At 42.7% G+C, this 20,524-nt stretch overlaps 1 protein-coding gene across 5 annotated transcripts in view; it reads right to left on the bottom strand.

Moving 5' to 3' along the window:
* DYRK4 (dual specificity tyrosine phosphorylation regulated kinase 4) overlaps nucleotides 1-20,524 on the bottom strand; it is a 52,458-nt gene that overhangs the window by 19,450 nt on the left and 12,484 nt on the right. For 2 of the 5 annotated variants that reach the window (XM_042945565.1, XM_042945570.1), the window contains exons 4-10: nucleotides 9,380-9,460; nucleotides 8,536-8,652; nucleotides 7,660-7,798; nucleotides 6,442-6,602; nucleotides 2,874-3,010; nucleotides 2,397-2,570; nucleotides 402-540 (exon numbers count right to left, since the gene is read on the bottom strand). In XM_042945565.1, coding sequence (XP_042801499.1) covers nucleotides 402-540; nucleotides 2,397-2,570; nucleotides 2,874-3,010; nucleotides 6,442-6,602; nucleotides 7,660-7,798; nucleotides 8,536-8,652; nucleotides 9,380-9,460 — 948 coding nt within the window. The remainder of the gene's footprint in view (nucleotides 1-401; nucleotides 541-2,396; nucleotides 2,571-2,873; nucleotides 3,011-6,441; nucleotides 6,603-7,659; nucleotides 7,799-8,535; nucleotides 8,653-9,379; nucleotides 9,461-20,524) is intronic. The other 3 variants (XM_042945566.1, XM_042945567.1, XM_042945568.1) reach the window with 3 other exon arrangements.

The following is a 20,524-nucleotide window of genomic DNA, read 5'->3' as shown; positions in this document are numbered from 1 at the left end:
TGAGAAGGGCACATCCTTTTGGAACGGAGGAAGTGGTCAGAGATTTGCTGTACCCTTAAGACCACTTCAGAGTAGAAGGGACAGAGTCAGGATTTAGTACAGCAGTGCTCCATCTCTCTGCATAAAACGTCTCTGTATACCCTTAAGCCTTTCATAGGAAAGCCCTCAGACCTTCCTGTTCCTTCCTGTCTCGGTGATGCCACATCTCTCTGCATTGCCTTGATACCTGTCCCTTAATCTTTACTGCATCATTCTTGGTTTACATAACGTATAAACATAACTGCTTGGCTTCCACCCTGAAACCTTGGCCAAACAGCTTCCCAGTTTCCACTGGAGAATAGAACAGAGAAGTTTCTGAGGGTGGGAAACAGCTCCCTCGACAGGACAGAGCTTGTACTCACAGGCTTGAGATCACAGTGAATGATTTTCTCTACATAAAGCATTTGCAAACACTTCAAAACAGAGAGGGTGAAGCGCCGAACTATTGACAGACTGAAGCCTTGAAAGCTATTATTCTTCATCAGCTCATACAAGTTGATTCTGGAAAAGAGAGAGAGTGATGTGTATGTATCAGTGCAAAAGGTATAATACTTACTTTGAACCCGCAAACCATCCCATATCACTTGATTTCCCTCTGGTAGTAGGCAAGTCTTAGACCAGGAGGCAAGACTTTTGTGTCGTATAACCTCAATTTTCCCTTTGATTCATGGTGGATCCAATGTGAAGCCCAACTGTGCTGGCCTCTCTGATGTCCCCTTGTTTCTTATGTGGCAAGGTCATTAAACCACTTTGTTACACATGTGGGTGTTAAAAGGTTGGACCAAACTTCTGAAATATTCATAGCTTCTTAGGCCGTTGGAAGGAATCTAGAAAGCCCAACACCCAACAAAGTGGCCACTCCTGCCCCAAATTGACAAGGCTATCTAAAGACATCAGGTTCCTGACAAGTAAGGGAAAAAGAGAGTGGGCAGATGGGGGCTGAGGCAAAATGGAGAAGCCCGACCCTATCTAAAGTGAGCCTGGCTGCTTGGTCCCATCTGACAGGGTTTACTGTTGCTAGATTACCCTAAAGTTTTTAGACAGGCAGAAGCCTGCACTACTGTATGGAAGTCTGCTCTATTATATGAAATATGCTGACTTACAAATGTTGGAAACAAATGCAAAGCATTTTAACAAGAAAAGTGTATCCACGGGCTGCTAGTTTGTGACTCTGCAAACCTCAGTGATTTGGGGAGAGGTGGGAAAGAAAGGGCATGATCCAGAAACAACTCTGCATCAACTTCTTCCTAGTTTCCAATCTTCCATTCCTAAGCCTTCTCTAACACTGGCAGTATTTAGGAAGCTGTTTATTCTTGAGGGGTACAGATAAGATGTGAAGCTCCAGCCTCATCCTGACTGGCTGTGTGACCCTGGGAAACTCCCAGCCCCTTTGGTCTTTGGATTCTCCCTCTGCACACCTGCCCCTCCCGACCTCTCAGGGCTCTTTTAAGAACAATGGCATCTAACTGTGTACTGTGCCTTTCTAGGCAGCCTGGCTTGTCCATTTTGACGCATGGAAGATAACTCATCTCTGCCTACTGGAAAGCAGAGCACATTCCGCACTCATCAGAGATGGTGAGAAGGGTGCCATCCTTCCCTCTGACTCAAATTTAGCTGGTTCCCAGAATTTCACTGACAGCAATGGTGTCCTGGGGGCCCCAGGCTACCAGCTCAGTGAATCCCATAACACTGGGCCTCTGAGAGCCTACCCCAATTATCCCCCTTTGCTAAATGCACTCTGGGTTTCTGGTTTTGTTCAGATTGTGAAATACGGTCTTCTCAGAGAGAAAAGTAATCAAACTAGCATGCCCTTCCAATTAGCACACCCTTCCAGTTCCAATATTCAGCAAGGTGATGCCAGTCTATTTCAGTCAGGTTCTGTTCCCTGCCCCAAAATATCTGCTCATATCCTTATTTTCTCAAAATCATAGTTCTTTCCCTATGCTGAGCAGCTAGCTGCCTGTCCCCTTGGTTTCCAACCACTGCACCACAGGATTATAAAGCCAGTGAGTGGAGACATGGACAAGGACAGTCCCTTTCAACATATCTAAGTTTCAGTCTTGAGGGCAGGGAACTTGTATTGGTTATGTCACCCAGTTTGTCACCCAGAGCTTGTGCAGCACAGCCAGGGTATGCTGGCAGTTGACAGGCATGACTGAGGGATAGGGTGAGATGGGTAGCTTTAGGTCCAGCTCTTTGCTCCTTGGCTTTCTAGATAACTGAGTGGCCATTATGTCCACTCTAGTTGTTAAATATTCACACCCAGAAAAATCTAGTGTTCTGACCTCAAAGTTTTTCTTCTGTCAATTTAAGCAACTTTTCAAAAGAAAATGAATTAAAGAGGAAAAGCAGCTGACCCCAAGAGTTCAAAGGTGATGCAGAGATGATTGCGAAAATAGAAAAAGTCTTTCATGTGCACCACATTGTAGGTGTTGTCTTTGTCCTTCCTTCTGAGAGCCTCCAGGATCTTCAGCTCCACCAGTGCCTGGTGGTGAAATCTGAAGGGGTCATGGAGTGGCAGGGAGGGCAGACAATGGGGACAGAGGACACAGTGTTATGTCATGCTGCAGCAGTAAGCCCCTTTCCCGAGCCTCTCCCCATCTCCCCAGCAAGACTGTCCAGAGGGGCAGAAAGCACTAAAAGCTCCACACTCTTGCCCCCTCTTTGCCCCATCGTGGAATCAGATAGGTAGAGAGAGAAAGAGGAAAAAGATGAGGAAGATCAGAAGAAAAGGCAGAGTCAGGAAGGGTTGGCATTATGAAGGGGCCAGAGTCATGCAGGCAACCCCCCCCCACCCCCGCCCACCATGGTCTATGCCATCTGCCAAGCCACACCTCTTCTTGTTCCTGATGATTTTCAAGGCCACCAACTCATTATTTTTGTGATCCAAGCACTTGGCCACCTGTCCAAAGGACCCTTTCCCGATCATCTCCAAAACCTCATAGCGGTAGGCAATGTGGTCATGCAGGACCTGCAGAAGCCAGGCCAGAGTGAGGAACAGAGCCATAAACTCTGGGACTTCCCTCACACTGGGGCCCCTGAGTCAGCTAAGGGCTGACTCCTAGAGGGAACTTTCTGAACTGCCAGGCATTGGTGCAACTCCCACCCTCCTCCCATTGCTGCTGCAGTGGTTAGGTTGTTGCCTAGATCCCAGGCTCCACATGTGGTGCCAGGAAAATCCCACAGGTTCTATCTGTCATACAGTGCAAAGAACATTGGATGGTCTTCAGAAAACTTGGGTTCTAGTCCCAGTCCTGCTACCACCTCTAGTTTTCCACATGTGTGGAAACCTATAAAGCAAGAGGATTAAACAAAGTGGCTCTAAGGTCGCTTCCAATTTAGACATTTCCTGATTCTTGAATGCAGTTGAGCAGCAGCTTCAGTGTGGAGGAAGTTCTCTTTCTTTCCCCTGATGTGTCTCCACCAATCAGAGAAGGCTTCGTGTCTGCTCTGCCTCCTTCTGGTCAGATCTGGTTCTCCTCTTGACTCATCCAGATTTAATTCTAACTTGGAGTTAGCAGTACAGAACTAGACTCTTTCTCAACCAAGAGGAGGAGCATTTTTCAAGACCCAGAATCACCCATGTCCCTTCATGGGCTGCAAACTAGAGAACAGATATTTATTCACAGCAACAGGAAACCTTCAATTAAAAAGACTTTATCTGTGTGTCTTCAGACAAGTCACTTACTCACTCTGAGCTGAGTGCCCTCATCTGTAACTGAAGGTTCTGGATAAGAACCTCTAAGGCTCACTCTGGAAAACAGTATGGAGGTTCTTCAAAAAATTAAAAATAGGACTACCCAATGACCCAGCAATTGCACTACTAGGTATTTATCCAAGGGATACAGGTGTGCTGTTTTGAAGGGGCACATGCATCCCAATGTTTATAGCAGTGCTATTGACAATAGGCATGTATGGAAAAAGCCTAAATGTCCATCGACAGGTGAATGGATAAAGAAGATGTGGTATACACACACACACACACACACACACACACACACACACACACACACACAATGGAGTATTTCTTGGCAATCAAAAAAGAATGAAATCTTGCCATTTGCAACTACATGGATGGAACTAGAGGGTATTATGTTAAGTGAAATTAGTCAGAAAAGGACAAATATCATATGTCTTCACTCATATGAGGAATTTAAGATACAAAATAGATGAACATAAGGGAAGGGAAGCAAAAATAATATAAAAACAGAGAGGTAGACAAAACATAAGAGACTCTTAAATATAGAGAACAAACAGAGGGCTGTTGGAGGGGTTGTGGGAGGGGGAATGGCTAAATGGGTAAGGGGCATTAAGGAATCTACTCCTGAAATCATTGTTGCACTATATGCTAACCAACTTGGATGTAAATTTAAAAATTTATTTATTTATTTATTTATTTATTTATTTATTTATTTATTTATTTATAAAAAAGAACTTCTAAGGCTCTGAGAATCCCTGATTCCTAGTTTTACATTCATGAATTTGGGAGAGGTGAAAGACAAATGTTTGTGTACAAGTTCTCAGGATGTGCTTGTGATTCTGTGGTGGTGATTTGTTCATACAGCAGGAATCAAGATCATGAATATGAACAGGTACAACTTTACTAATATGTGGAAGTGGACTACTCCACCCATAAAGGTCTGTCATAAGAATGTACAGGGAAAGGGAAAGGGACAGGTTCTGCACATGTTGGTGTAAAGGTATTTGGTATATATTTTATACAGGCCACCAGTTTGGATATATCATAATTATTTGTCTACATGTCAACTTTGACAATGATTGTCATCACTTGAGGCCAAGGATCAAGTTGTACTCATTTTTATTGTTCCCTTCATATTTCCAGAGTCTAGCAGATGCCCCAGCATGGTAGGTTCTCTCTCAATAAATAGGTATTAAATTAACACTTGCTGACAAAATAGAAATGAGAATGCAGTGGGCTGCTTGTTTGGGAATTTAGCTCAGTGAATTGTCTATTTGTATGTGTATAATGTAATGAAGATGGAGATTTTGAGTGTACAGTGAGCATATGTTATCCCCCTTCCTGCTTCCACCAGTAACATAGCTGCCTAAGATTTAAGACTGAGGAACTGAGTTTCAGTGAATTAACTTAAAGGTAGTGCTGGCATTGCTGGGGAATTTCCCAGAGATTCTATGCCCGGGTAGGAGGGTGGGCAGGGAAGGGGTTGAGGATATCTGGATGAATTGGAGGTAAGGTTTACATTGGTGATTCTTGACCAAGGATCCATTATTAACCTATCCCTCTTTGAAACTTTGTGTATGTTCAGGGTGCCTCTTCTGGGATGAGGACTGATAGCTTTTGTCAGACTCCTAAAGGGATCCTTTGCCTAAAAATGTTGAGAACCAGGGCACTAGATAGAGGATGTGTGCTAGAAACTTTAAATCCATCCTTCTCAGAGTGTGGCCCAAGAAACAGCAGCATGGACATCACCTGGCAGATTTTGAGAAAGGCAAAATCTCAGGTCCCATCCCATACCTGCTGGATAAGAGCCCACATTTTTAACAAGATCTCTAGGTAATTTGTGTACATAGTAAAGTTTGAGAAACACAGCTCTAAATACTCTTAAGAAGTATGTCTCTTCTATGAAGCCTCACAGACCAATCTTGTCTCCTTTAAATGTAAATGAGTTGTGAGAAAATGACCAGAGAAGGAAATTCCCAGCAGCCCAAAAACCTAATGGACTAAGTATCACACACATCTGGACATCTTCAGAAGTGGACATTTCTTTCCAAAGCAAAAGAGACACTTTTCACCGCCCAGATTTCACCTTCAGGCTGGTAAGAGGCACTGTCCTGAGGAATTCTCAGATACAATCAGAAAAGGAGGAGAGATTCATCTTTGCTAGGATCCATCTTTGGAAAACTGAAGAAAGTTGAGCATTAGGGACCAGGGGCTACAGTGACAAGAAATTTTTTTTTTTTTTTGGTTGTGAGTAAATGGCAATTAAAATAAAATAGAAACAGGTCCATGTGTGGACTTGTATGGAAGACCCAAAAAAGAGAATGCTGGGAAGAATGCATCTTATTCCATGGACTCTGGCCTTTCCAATGGGTCCAGGTTTGTGCACAAGAAGAGCTTGTGGGAATTTGCCAAGGATGCAAATCTGTTACCCCAAATACTCTTGGAGAAATCAGTATTGACAGCAGAGTAGTTGTTATATTAATTACATGTTTTCCCATTTTTAAACATGGCATGTTCCCATTTCCCATTTTTAAACATGGCATTTCTTTGGTTTAGAACCTACTAGAATCCTTCAGGATGCCTAGTCCAAGGTATATTGGCACCAAATGCTATCAAATACCCCACACCTTTTTCCTTTCCAGATTACCTCTTGTCCCCAAGCCCTAGGCCCCTGGAGATACCATGATCTACTCCCCTGTCACCTTCATATAGGAGCCATGTTCATCATCAAAACTCGTTTTGCTGAACTCAGGAGTCACGTGGAGCTTCTTTGCTTCCAGCCCCAGGAACCACAGCTCCGTGTAGCCCAGGATCTCACTTTGTTCATAAGAAGACAGCTGGTTCTTAAAAAACTTTAGGGCCTCTGTGTGAAAGACACTATCATTGTCAGTTGAGGCAACAAGGGGATTTTCCCAGAGGGCTGATGATGGCACCCCTTCCAGCTCATGAGTCAGTCACTCTTTTCCTCAACTAGATGGCTTACTAAGGATCATGTGTCTTTAATCTCACAGGATAAAAATGTAAAGGATAAATTCTAAGGTGTCATATTCATTTCAACAAATCAGGAGGGAAACACAAGGGAAGGGAAAGGGAGAATTTAGACCTCAAAAAGCTATGAGTTGCAGCAGCATGGTAAAAATTCCAGACATAAACCTAGTGTCAATAATAGTATGTAGTTATGGCAGCAGTTTCCAAGTTAATATGGTTTGGGGCTACACAAATGGTTTATCCTGGGAGGGTTTGCAAACTATGACTTCAAGGACCCGACAGGTAGTTTAAATGCAACTTTAAAGGGGCCCAGGAGATATTCCCATTCAAATCTGCAGCTAAGCCAATGAGTACCTCCAACTACAAGGAAGGAATGTGTGTTCACTCTTCTCTAACCCTCACTGATTGCCAGACCCCATCAGGTGTTTGGTGTTTGGTCTGAGGGCAGGTGGGGTAGGAGAGGGAACTGCTGGAAGGAAAAAAGACATGAGAGAGAAAACCTGTGTGAAGGGCAGTCATGTGAAAGCTGAAAATGGCATATTCTTAGCTCAGAAGACAGAACCATGACCTAAGAGCACTAGGAGCAGATATCAGCTCTGTAAAGGCAGAACTAGCTCAGAACTGAAGTGATGTGCTCATGGATGGTTCCCAAGATTGTTTAAGAAGAAGGACAATAATTTCAAAGCTGCAAGTAAAGAGCTCTAAGCATTGGATAGTGTCGGCATAGTGGATGTTGGTTCTCCTCCTTTGAATTCTAATAGAGGATGAATGTCTGAACCTTGTGAGAAGTCAGGCTCCTGGCCAAAAACTGATGTGTGATTTTTCTGGCCCAACACCTGGAAGCTTAGCCCTCCCCACCCAGTTCATCTTGTGACACCTTGGCCATCTAGAACCAGCCCCCACTATACTCTGCTACCACTCCAGAGACATACCTGCTGCTGTCAGAGGCACCTTGTGCTTTCTTGGTGGTTTCTCCTCTGGCTTGGGATCTTGGGTTTTAATGCTTGAATGGAAAGGCATTTCTGAAGTCTTGAGCTCAGAAGCTGACATCTGATTGTGAGTCTGATTCTCCTGTCCAGACAAAGAGACTTGAAATAAAGGACTGCTTAGACTTCTCCTGGGTGTCACCAACCATTTATCAGACCAAGGACACCCACATCCAGCCAGACTCTTCTCCTTCCTTCCCATGGAGAAAATGGTAATTATGAGACATTAGGTTTTCTCAATCTTCCTCTCAAAGGAATCAATCTCATGATTCTCTGTGAGGCCCATGCACATTACCATGTGTAGTTGACTACCCCAGTGACATCTTACTGCGGGAAGAAATGGAATAGTTTTTTTTTTTTGTTTTTGTTTTTTTTTACTGCTGCTCGGGAGAAGGCCAGTTCCTAACTAGATAAAGTGACTTGACCAAGGGCACAAACACGTGAACTTAATGTGTCTATAATACCTCTTTAACTTGGCACTTTCTCACATCTTATTTGGCCCTTACATAAAAAAAAGGGGACACTGGAGGAAAACAATTATTCTGTATTCTTCTACCATTTGTACATCAGACATTTCATTCTTCCTTTCCACAAAGAATCCTCATGACAATCCTATAGAGAGCCCATTTTGATTAAAGAAGGTCAGTGATTTATTCGATAAGGTTTGCATTCATTGTAAGGGGTGAGAACAGGACTAGAGCCCAAATATTCAGGTGCCATTGTGCTTTCCCCACCATCCTAGGCCTTCATAAACTTGGTTGTAGACTGAAGTCACATCTTTAACCTGCCTGCTCAGGGCCAGGTCCATTGCCCTGTACTTACCTGATACAGCAAGGGTGGCTTTAGCAAGATTTTGTTGCTGATGTGTGGGAGGTTAACCATGTTCTTCTTCCCCTTGGTATCCACAAAAGGGAGTGAAGTAATGCTGGTGTTTGTATTCTATATAAGAAGGAAGTGGATAAGGTACAGACGCCTCAGGCAAGAAATCTATGTCTTCAGGGAGTCATTTCTCCCAGGTTTCCCACCAGAGCAAGAATGAGCCTAAACCAAATACAGGCCTAAATCTATTTTCAAAGCTCTTGTAGAGAAAAGTAGAGTGGAAAAGCATATGGGCTGTGGGTTTGAATCCCTTCTCCATCACGTACAGCTGTAGACCTTGAATGGGTGACACAACTCTTCCTTTAAGTTTTAGTTATCTCATCACTACCATGGGGACAAAAATGGGATCTACCTCATAAGGGTTTTGTGAGGTAAATGAGGCAACTCATGTAGAGCATTCCATAAGTGTTAGCCATTATTATCATCATTTCAATATCTTACCACCATAATATGGGGCAGTTCTTCCTGCTATATAATTTACATCTTCCTTGGTACAACATAAGCTCCCACCTCCTCTGCATTATTGATTTGACCTCACTTGGACCCCTGTCCCCATGCATTGACTGATTGATTTATTGATTATGAGAGGTAGTCTATCTATCTATCTAGTGAATAGCAACATTTAAAACTGTGTGGAGATGAGGCAATGGTGATGTGGATAGAGCATATGCATCATATTATGCTGAGGTGACCAAAAATGCCTCTGAAAAGCTACCCTGTAGCTGGGAAGCTATCCTACCTATCCTCATCCTTCCCTAGAGAAAACACACTAAGTATCACTTCCTACCTTAGGCAAGAGTCGAGTCATTCTGAGGTTCTTGATCTTGGGAGGTGGCTTCTGGACTTGAACCAAAGGCTTACACTCAACCTAGATCAAGTACAACAGTATTGGAATAGTGCTTAGCATGCTATTACCTCAAGCTGTTGAGACATATGTTTTGCTTCATTATCACAATCAAGATACACTTGAAGCCAGCTCTCCTGACCCCAAAGCTAGGAAGAGCTAAGAGAGGCTCAAGAAGTACTGAATGAATGTACAAATGAATGCATATAGAAACAAGTGTTCTTTCTCACAGTGCTTATCCTGGATTGAATTTTACTATGGTTTTCATACTTTTTTAAAAAATCCATAGAAGCCTTTCTTCAAATAAAATCTTAATTAGGCACCCTGGACAGGGGAAGAAGTAAAAGCTGAGCTGTTCTTTCTACAGAGAAGGAAATGCCCATAATCTTGCCAAGGGACTCTTTATGCCCTCAGAGTGGCTCTGAAGGTGCCCTAGTGGAACCCACTAGAATACAGAAGACCAGCCTGAACACCAGTGATTGATCAGAAGAGATTTCACATCTAGAAAGGGGTCTGGAGGAAAAAGACCAAAACAGCAGAGCTGTGTCCCCCAAAGGGTGGCAAGCACACAAGGAAAGTGTGTGACATAATTGTATATAATACAAGATAACAGTTATCTAATGGTTATGCATTTATTTTAGTATCCACGTAAAAACTATAGCACATTAAACCTGTAATTTTGTAGTTGTTACTATGTAAAATGATATTAAACTTTAAGGCAAAGACAAAAACAAAAACAAAGTGTGAGTGTTATGGAGATATGGCAAAAACCATGAAGGTGGCACTGAAATGACTAAAGTTTAGCAAAAACAGGCTACAGTTTGAATCTAGGTTCTGCTCTTTGAAGCAGAACTCATGGGTTCCCTCCTTCCAGCCCTCTCTTAGGGAACTGAATGACACTTACCCAAAGCTGAGACAAGCTGGTGCCAGATCCACTTCTATAAAATTTGGTATACTGGCCACATTGAAATAGGAACTGGGTACTTTAATATCATCCAGCATAGCTAAGCACTCTACAGAGCTATAATGAAGGGAACCATTTAGAATAGTACATCTTGACCTCCTAGAATAGGGACATGCTCTGAGGGAGAATGGGCTGCATAGCATGTCTCATAGCCTTACACCAAACTAATTTGATTCGTTAACATATACTAATGCAGGATTTGATTGTCTATTGAAAAGGCAATGATGCTATCTGAGAAAATACTGCAGTCACAAATCTCAGAGTCCCAACTTCTCATCAAATAAGTTTGTGGGACTAAAACTTATAACAATCACCAACAATGACAAGCTAGCATTGAGAACAAGTTGGGGAGACTGGACAGAAAAAAATATATTAACAAAACACAACTAAATACCAAACAAAGGGCATGAAGATTGAGTGTCAACAAAGAAGGAAGTCTTCCTTCCCAGGTGGATGTGAGGAGGCTTTGTGGAAAGGGTGTCGCTGGGCCTGGGCTTTAACTGGGAGGAAGGGTAGAGAGCATGTTCATTAGGTGAGACAATATCTGGGAATGCTCTGAGGGTTTCCACTGCTCATGCTGGGTAAGCTGGAGCAGAGGGTACACTGGATTGTGGAAGGCACTGAATGCTAAGGTAAGATATGTGATCTTTATCTAATGGGCAATAGTGAATCACTGACAGTTTGTAAGGCTGGGAGTTACATATGCAGAGCAGTATTTCAGAAAGACCCTTCTAGCAGCAATGTGGCATAAAATAACAATCAGACAAACTCTGAAATCAGACCTTAGTTTTCAATCCCAGCTCCACTACTGATTAGTTGTTTAACCTGGGGCAAGTTATTAACCTTTTTTTCATGTAATATGGAGATAATAACAGTACCATCTTCCTAGGGTTGTTGTAAGTATTAAATGAGTTCATACGCATAAAGTGCTTAAACCAGTGCCTTGTATAAGCCAAGGGTAAGTGTGTGCTAGACCTCATTCTCCTCTTTTGTAAAATGAAGAGTGATTTTGGTTATTTCTCATGAAACAAGAAAATCATGGACTTAGAAATGATGGAGAATGAGCAAGATGATGCTGAACTTAAAATGGTTAAAGGAATTGAAGATGTTTAACATGAGAGAAGATAAAATAAAATATCTTGGAGGTTAACAATTCTGATACTGCCATCATATACACTGGAATCAGATGACTAAATAAATGGACTACAGATGACAGGAACCAGGTTTCCCAACGTTGGACTGGAATTTATAGATAATCAAGATCAACATCAACATTATCACTATGTGATAATAGATTAGAGTTGGAGACATAAGTAGGAACTCATGTTTAACTCAATGTACATACAAATAGTTACACATAGTTATATTTATAAATATGTGTATATGCAAGGGTTAATACATGTGCGTGTGTGTGCGTGTGTGTGTGCGCACACACACACACACGCACACACATTTCTTTGTTTTATTAGCTTGAGAGGTCCTAAAAGAAATAACACCCCAGTAGAAACAAGGGAACCTAACACTCACAGCTTGGTTTTTAATACCATTCTCCAGTAAAAGGAACCAAGCTCCTCAGAGAAATGATTGGTTCTAGGACTGAAAAAATGTACAAGATGAGCCTGGAGTATCTTCTAGTGACATAAAGTAAGGAAGGAGTAAAAAAACACAAAAACAATAACAAAACAAAACAAAAAAACACATTGATAAGAGTGTGTCAAAGGGGCATAGGAACCAGCTGAAAAAGTTCCCAATGGCCAAAGCTGGAACAACTGTAGCAACAAAATAGTGTTGGTTTGTAACACAAACTTTAAAGCAAATATCTATGAATCCATACAGATATAAATGAATGATTTAATAAAGAAATTGGCAGAAGAAAAGAAACAAATCTTCCATGCAGAAGAGTACCTAATATATTATACAGATACTCCACCACAGAGGGTGGGAGCACAACTCCCCACTTCTTAAGCTGTGCATAGTGGCTGGTTTCCCAAAAGTATAACAAGGAAACAAGAGAACAAAAGCAACTTTACAGGAGAAACCAGACAAACACTACCTCGGCCAGGTAATCTAGCCAACATCAGCAACCATGAAGCATGTAGATAGTAGGTGTCATTGATATAATTTGATGAAATGGCATTTTGCTTTAGTGGTCTTCTTCCCAAAGCCTACAACCCCAATCACATCATGAGAAAAACAGACAAATTCTGATAGAAAGTCAACCCACAATATACGTGGTCAGTATTCCTCAAAACTGGCAAGGTCATTGAAAACAACCAAAGTCTGAGAAACTATCACAGCCAAGAGGAGCTTAAGGGGACATGACAGTGAAATGTAATGTGACATCCTGCGTAGGAACATGGAGTGGATAAAGGACATTAAGTGACAATTAAGGAAATCTGCCTAAAGTGTGGAGTTTAGTTAAAAATGTATCGCTGTCAGTTCATTATTGTAACTAAAATACCACACAAATAGAAGATTTTTAATAGCAGGGGAAACTGGGTGTGAGGTATGGAGTGGTATAAGGGAACTCTGTAGTAGCTTCTCAGCTTTTCTGCAAGTCTAAAACTGATCTTAAATAAGTATATTAATAAAACAAACAAAACCCCTGAGGGGAGGGGTGATATCAGAAGGGCTATTGCTTATGACTCAGTATGAACTTGCTCTACGTGATCTGAAGGATGGAATGAGGTCAAAGTGTGGGATTTATAGAGAGGTAGTTTCGAGTTCAATAAAAAGAAGGATTTTCTAGAGCTTAAATGGAACGGGAGTTCTTATGAGGTAGTGAGTTCTCCATCACTGGAAGTGCCAAGTCCACCTAATGAGCACCTGTGAGAAATGTGCATGGACTCGATGAGTGGGCAAGATGTAACCTCCAAAGTCCTATCTGTCTCAAGACTCATTCAAGTGACCCCTAGGAGTGCATCTTGAGTGCACCCGTCATTCTCTCATGGAACCAACGTTGAGGACCATCGTATAGAACAATGTTTCCCAACTTCGTCATACCACACCACACATAAAAAATTATATTTGTGTGACACTCTGGGGCAAAAAGAGGGGGCAGCTCATAGACAGACGCTACCAACACAGGGTTCCAGCTGCCTCAGGCTCATCTGCCCTGAGGGCTGCTGATCTCTACAACTGTGCACACCTCTACCAGTGTGTCCCACAAGTTTACAAACTTTCTGCTTGTTTGTCTCCAGCAGCTTCCTCGAGAGACACACGATGACCCATAACAACATTTCATTCTATCGTGGTATCCCCAGGAGGCAGGAAGAAGAGTGTGATCTCCCATATTCACAGTGGCAAAGCAGAATTTTTCCTTTAAGACCATGAGCTTTGTGGCACTGTTCTATGATCCCTGACTAACCTCTGAGCCAATGTAACAGGAATCTCTAACAGTCATGAGATCTATCTCCAAATTTAGCGTTCTCAGTGTAAAAAATGTTTTATTCACAGGGTACATAGCATAGGCAGTGACTCCTATGCTGTCTAAAACCTGGGCACTGGCCCAAAGCTAGAGAAGCCTCTGGATGAGCCAGGAGATAAAAAGACAAGTTATCTGAGGATGCCACCAGGGCCCTTTCACGGCTTCTTTTTATGAGCATCACTGTTTTTGGAGGCCTTCTCAACAGCCAGGATTGAACTATGAAGCTCCTCTATTTTCCAAATTTCTTATACAAACATGTACTGCTTTTTTAATTTAAAAATACCATTATTTAAAAACAATATTGTAACAAAGAACTCTAAATAGTTCATTGCAACACTAGCAGGGAAAGGCAGTGACAATGGCAGGGGGCAATCTTTCCGTGAGAGCCTGAAACAGAATCGACCTGAGAAGACACTGTCAAGGAACCTGGACTCAGAGCCTCAGAGCATGGACACTGCACTGTACAGATCGAAAAAGGGAGGGGAACCCCCGTGTTCACAAGTGGGCTCAAGTTGCTAGGAGACCCCTGTGTTCACAAGTGGGCTCAGGTTGCTAAGATTCCCCCACGTCTAGGCCCATATTCAAATTGTGGGATTCTCCTGGGGTCTCCAGCTATTCTTGCTGTAACTGGGTAATGATCCAGAGGGTCTAGGCACTGCCCCAACATGCATGGTGAGAAGGCTGGTCGATCAGAAGCCTGGAGTCTCAAATCCTGACCCTGGGCCCCTCCTCCACCTCTCTTGTGTCTCTGTCTTCTGAACTAGAGACTCTTAGGTTCTCACACTTCTTTTGTTTTCTCAGCAAAAGAAAAAGGCAAATTCTATCTCTCTACTTTGCAAAAGCCACCTCACCTTTCTCAAATAAAAGCTGAGTTTGGCTTAAAAGCTAATTCGAGGAAGGTGGGAAAGCTGAAACCCAGCTGAAAGCTCCACCCCCCACCCACATCCCCAACATTCAGGCAAAAGAGGTAACAGGTGCTAAACCATTCCAGTTGCTTATTCCTGTGACTTGCTCTCAAGGATTCTTCCAGGAACACCTAGGTCCTGCCTCCCAGGCCAGGAGGATATACAGAATCACAGAGTTGGGATGGACTTTACTGATGCATTCATTTTTAACATATTTACTGAGCGTATCTATGTGTCAGGCAGTGTGCTAAGCACAGATCACACAGTCCAGAGGTTTCAAATTTACTGAAAAGCTCTTAAAATGTAGAATCTCCATCCTGACCCCAGACTCCTTAGTGGTGGGGCCTAGAAACCTGTATTTTTTAAAAAGTTTCCCAAGTGAGTAATGTGCAGCCAGAACGGGAGCCACAATCTAATGCCATCCCCTCCTTGGGAATTCATCTCTTCCTGCCCTGAAGTTGGCTTTCTTTTATGTCCTTGATGTTTATGTTTCCTTTCTTATTTTTTGTGAATTCTTATCTCCCCTCAGCAAGAGTGTACGGCAACAAACATGAGGCCCCTCAAGAGTTTTCCCTCTGGATGGTTCATGTAGGGGGTCCCCACAGTGCCTAGCCATGTGTTAACATCCATGGCACCCATAGTCACAAGAGCCTGGACTGAGCTGAGACCACCTGCAGAGACAATCTTGCATTTTCTGGGTGTCTGGGATGGGGGCAGGGCATGTCATCTTCCTTGCTGGTACAGTGGAATTAGCTATAGGCTGTTTCTAATGAAGGCTGCCTCTTCGTATGTTGTCACAGGGGCATGCCTTTGTTATAAATCTGGATTATTCAACACAAGCTGACTGCAGTAAGCACAACCTCCCACTTGCAGGACTGAATGAAAATATTTTCAAAAACTTGCAAATTATCATTTATGATTTCCTACCATGGATGGCATAATTGTGTGAGAATGGAGATATCCCTCCAAGACTCTGCCCACCATATCCCTAGTTTAGGCACCTGTTGTAACGGTCTCCTAAGCACTACCCTGCCCCTTCCCCAATCCATACTCTACTGCCTAAGACCTCAGAAATTAAACATGAACCTCTGATCTTGTTGCTGCACTCCTTAAACCTCCCCAATGACTTCCTAGGGCATGGATGTCCTGGCATAGAAACCTTCCCAGCTTCATCCCTTGTCATGGCCTTGGCCCTGACCTTTTGGCTCCAGAAATAATGAATGCCTTGCAGTTCTCAAACACTTTGTTGGTTGCACATCTCAGCACTTCTGCTCCTGCTGTTTCTGCTTGGAATATTCTCTCGTTGCCCAGTTGTCACCTTCCTCCATTCCAAGTCCTTGTCATTTAACTTTGTCATTGTTCTTGAACTTCCAAGTTCAAGTCCCAGCCAAAGTGCCACATTCTCCATGAAGCCTCCATAGCCACTGCATGTGTAACTTTCCCACTACCCCATGCTTCATACTTGCTCTGACCACAGCACCTGCAAAGGTTTGTTACCCAAGGTTGTCTTACATCTGCCTTCTTCTGCCAGACTATGAGACCCTTTAATATAAAATCTGAGTCTTATTTCAGTGAATCCCAAGCCTAACATGGTATCTCACACATAGTAGTCACTTAAATATTTGCTAAAGGAAGGAAGGGAAGGAGAAGGGGCAGACTGAAGGAGCAGGAAATCCCTAGTACTTGTTCTCAAAGACTTGAGCTGACTCTCAGTCACCTGGGATGATGAGGGAGAATAAGGCGAGCTGAGGGCAAAGTACAGGCTAACAGCACCCTTCCACACCCAGGTGGGATATATGTGATATTCCTCAAACACCCATGGCTTCCCAAGAATAGGGGAAAGGAAAGAAAGTAAATGGTTGACTGACAGAGATCACAGTCATGCAGGATGGGAGTCTCCTTCGTTTACAGATAACTCAGTAAACTGCAAGAAAAAGGCAATTTTATCCATAGCCTAATATCCAGAAACCTATAGACTCTGTTTCCTGGAGCCCTAATATCACCCTCATCAAGAGGTAAGGGGGGGTTAAGTGCTTGCCATAGTGATATGAGAAACAAAGACAAATGAAAAATTAAATTTCCTTACTGCCTACAGCCCATGGACAAGTTCTTGAAACAAGCAGAGTGGCCTTCCTCTAGGAGCTCAGCTGACTCGATGATGACGCTTTGCTAGGGGCAGAAGGGAAGCTTGGCTTAATATTATCCTGACACCCCACCCCCTCAGGATCCTGTAAATCTACTTTAACATATACAAATTCCTTTGGAAACTTCTTTTATCTCAACTCCTCCAAGATTTATGCTGACAATCATACTCCAAGCTTATAGCCCCCTGATATACATCTGAAGGATCCCATGATGGAGGTTTTACTAAACAGTAATAAATGATGTCTTTCTAACAACAGCTAGCCCCTCAAGGTCCTGGAAACCTTGCTTCCAAAATCCCTTAGGTAATTATGCTGTCCCTAACCCCCTCCCAACCTGAAGGTATATAATCACTCTTCACAACCCCAGTGCAGCTCTTTCTGTCCATGGGTCCTGTCCCTGTGCTTTAAGAAAATCACCTTTTTTTTGCACCAAAGATGTCTTCAAGAATTCTTTCTTGGCCATTGGCTCCAAATCCCACTATCACCCCAAAACCCCATCAGGGAGGCAGTTGAGCTTGGATGTCAGCGTCTCTGCCTTGTTGATAGTCCACTCTCTCCCCCATGTCACCACATTCCTTCTCCTAGTGGCTTCCTCTCCCACCAAGGGCCAGTGCTCTCCTGCTCCCTGGCACTTCCTTTTGGAAGGAATGCCTCCTAGTCAGCAAATGCACAGAAGAGAATTCCCCTGTCCATACCCTCTTCTCAAAGGTAGTTTCATTTTCAAAGAGAAAGCCTAGAAAAGCACATATTTTGGTGCAAATGAATGAATCTCTATTCACAGAAAACTTCCTGGTGCTGGGGAACTAGATGAAAGAGAAATCCCATGTCCTGCATCAGTGCCCTCTCCCTGGTGGCACTGTGCATTCCTCTTCTCTACTTTGCATTCTCCTCAAGCCAAGCCCCCACAACAACATGTGTGGTTTACCCCTCCATCACAGTGGAGTATATTTTCTGCCCCTTTATAGATAGCTAAAGGATAATAGGTCAGGTCCCTTTGCAGGGCTCATTAGAACAGAACCTCAAGGCTCACTGTCTCATCTTATTACCTTGGACAGAGCCCTGGGTGTCCTCCTCATTGGCAAAGTTCAGGGGAGAACGCAACTGGACTCTCAGCAGGCATCAAGGCCACCCTGGTCTCCTGCCCCTGGGCCACCCAGCCTTTGCAGAAAGGCACACTTCCATCATACCACCCCACCTTGATCATACCTCACAGGCTATTTTTCTATTTTCTCAGCTGGCTCCTCCTTGTCTCTTCCTCTTCCCTGTTAATTAAAAAAAAAAAAAAAAAAAATCCCCCAGTGCATGGCCAGGGTTGGATGAAGCTCAAGTTTGATGATATCAAATCACAGCTTCCTCCTTGCAGGCTCCATAATCCCTTCCCAGAAGCCAGAACAACTGAGAATTCAAAACAAATGCATTAATGCAGAGAAAGGGTGTGATGAGAAGAGAGAAAAAAAATCTTTGGGGATTCTATATAGAGCACAACAAGTTTGACAATTAGGCCCATCAGAGCACCATGAGAGCTGGGAGAAAGAGGCGGTTGCTAAGCTCCTCACATCCCCAGCTAAGGCATTAAGCTACTATCACTGCACAGAGCTTAGGCAAATTGCAGCATCTCTCCCATGGCTGGCTACTTCTAGCTAAGCTTCTGACCTGAAAGCCCCTTTGGTGTGTGAAGAAGCCCAGGATGCTTGGACAGAAAAGAGTAGCCTCTTGCTTATACTCACAGCCAAGCCTGGACTCAGGAGACCCATTAGAAGAGTGAACACAGCCAACCACTTGGGAGGGCCAGACTTTCATCTCACTGATCCAGTATCCTCTCTGGAGTCCTGCCCACCAGGCTGTGTCCCTGGTGAAGGTGGAGGAAGGAGAGCCTGGGCATCCTTAGGGCTTGAGGGAGGGGCAAGAGCTTGAGTCTGAAAGCCCAGATGCTTGGAGCCATTTTCTAATGGACTTAGTGCATGGCCTAGGGGGAAACATATCCCTTCTGATCTTCTGATAAATGAAGTTTGGACACTTATGGTGCTGGAAGCCACCTTAGGAATCTGTAATCAAATGCCCTCATTTCACAAATGGAGAAAGGGAAGTTAAGGAGGCTATCCAAGTGACCTGTCCAAGATAACACAGCAGTAGCAAACCTGAGTCAAGAATCTATGCCACCAAGTGCCTTTTTACTGTACCATGCTACCATCAGATGATGTCTGACCTCTTTTGTGTTCTGCCATGAAACTGAATGGGAAGAGATTATAAAGCATTTCCCCTCCAAAGGTCTCTAAATACAAAATAAGATCATGCCTTTATTCTGATGGTGCCTGGATAAAGTTGCCAATAGATAGAAACATTCAGAAAGCAAGAATTTATTCTATAAATTAGACACTAAATTCTTGCCAATAAAAAGTAGATTTATGCATCCTCTAAGAGTTAGAGTAGCTGATTTCTAAGGTTCTATTCCCATTGATTCAGATTCATCCAATGCATTTGCAGAAGTTATTCCTTCTGCCTGAAATGCCTGCCTTCCAACTCACCGCACAGCCTCTTTGCATAACCCCAGCAGGACATCATTCACTTTGAAAAAAAAAAATGTGAATAATGAGCCCTATAACTTATACCCCTTGATGGGACTGTAGCTGATTGGCATGCCATTGAAGCACGATCATGTACCTGGGCAGTAACAACATCTTAAGAAAACTTTCTCTAGGCCCTCATAGAATTTTGTTTCTACTTTAGTGACTACACTAACCATGCCCTATTGTCATGTATCTTTTTACATGTTTATGTCCCTCACTATACTATGCACACACAAAAAGGAGATATATATATGTTTATTTTTGTGTCCTAGCACTGAGGATAATGCTTCGTCCAAAGTTAGCTCTCAATAAACACTTGTGGGATGGTTTATGAAAGAATTCATCCATCAAAGGTCTTTAAAGCTTCACAGAAGAGAAAAAAAGTACTTGACTCTGAAGTCAGATATTCACTGGAATTCTTACTCTGCTACTTGCCAGTAGCGTGACCTTGGCAAGCGATTTATCTTCTCTCAGGCTCAGTTTCCTTTTCTGTAAAATAAGACTAGTAACCTTACAGTAAAACTAAAAACAAAAACAAAGCACGCATGCACACAGACACACACAAAAATAAGGTACTGTGAGTAAGAACTAGCAGAGACTATAGATACCAGAATCAGAAACCTTCCCCCTCAAAAGCTCCAAAAACTGAAATTATCAGGTAAAAACTGAAAAACAATCATGTGTGATACACTTAAAGAAATAAAAGAGACTAAAATATAAGCTACCATGCAAATAACCAGATTTAAAAATAAATAAATTAGAACTTGGAAAAATAAAAAATATATATAAAAATTGAAACTTAAACCTTGATGAATGGACTTAATAAAAATAAAAAATATTTAAGCAAAAAAGGCAGAACCAGGCACTTCACAGAAGAGGAAACACAAATGCCAATTAACATACAAAAAAAGACTCAATCTCATTAATCATCATCAAAATGCAAATCAAAATACAATAAGATATTGGTACCCATCTACCAAACTAGCACGTAGAAAGCCATACAATAACAAGTGATAGAAAGGATGAGGAACCATTAGAACTCACACGTACTGCTGGCCGCAAAGTACTTTGATACCAACGT

This window comes from Panthera leo, chromosome B4 (assembly GCF_018350215.1).
Source record: "Panthera leo isolate Ple1 chromosome B4, P.leo_Ple1_pat1.1, whole genome shotgun sequence".
Lineage (NCBI taxonomy): Eukaryota > Metazoa > Chordata > Mammalia > Carnivora > Felidae > Panthera > Panthera leo.
This window is presented reverse-complemented; position numbering and strand designations above follow the sequence as displayed.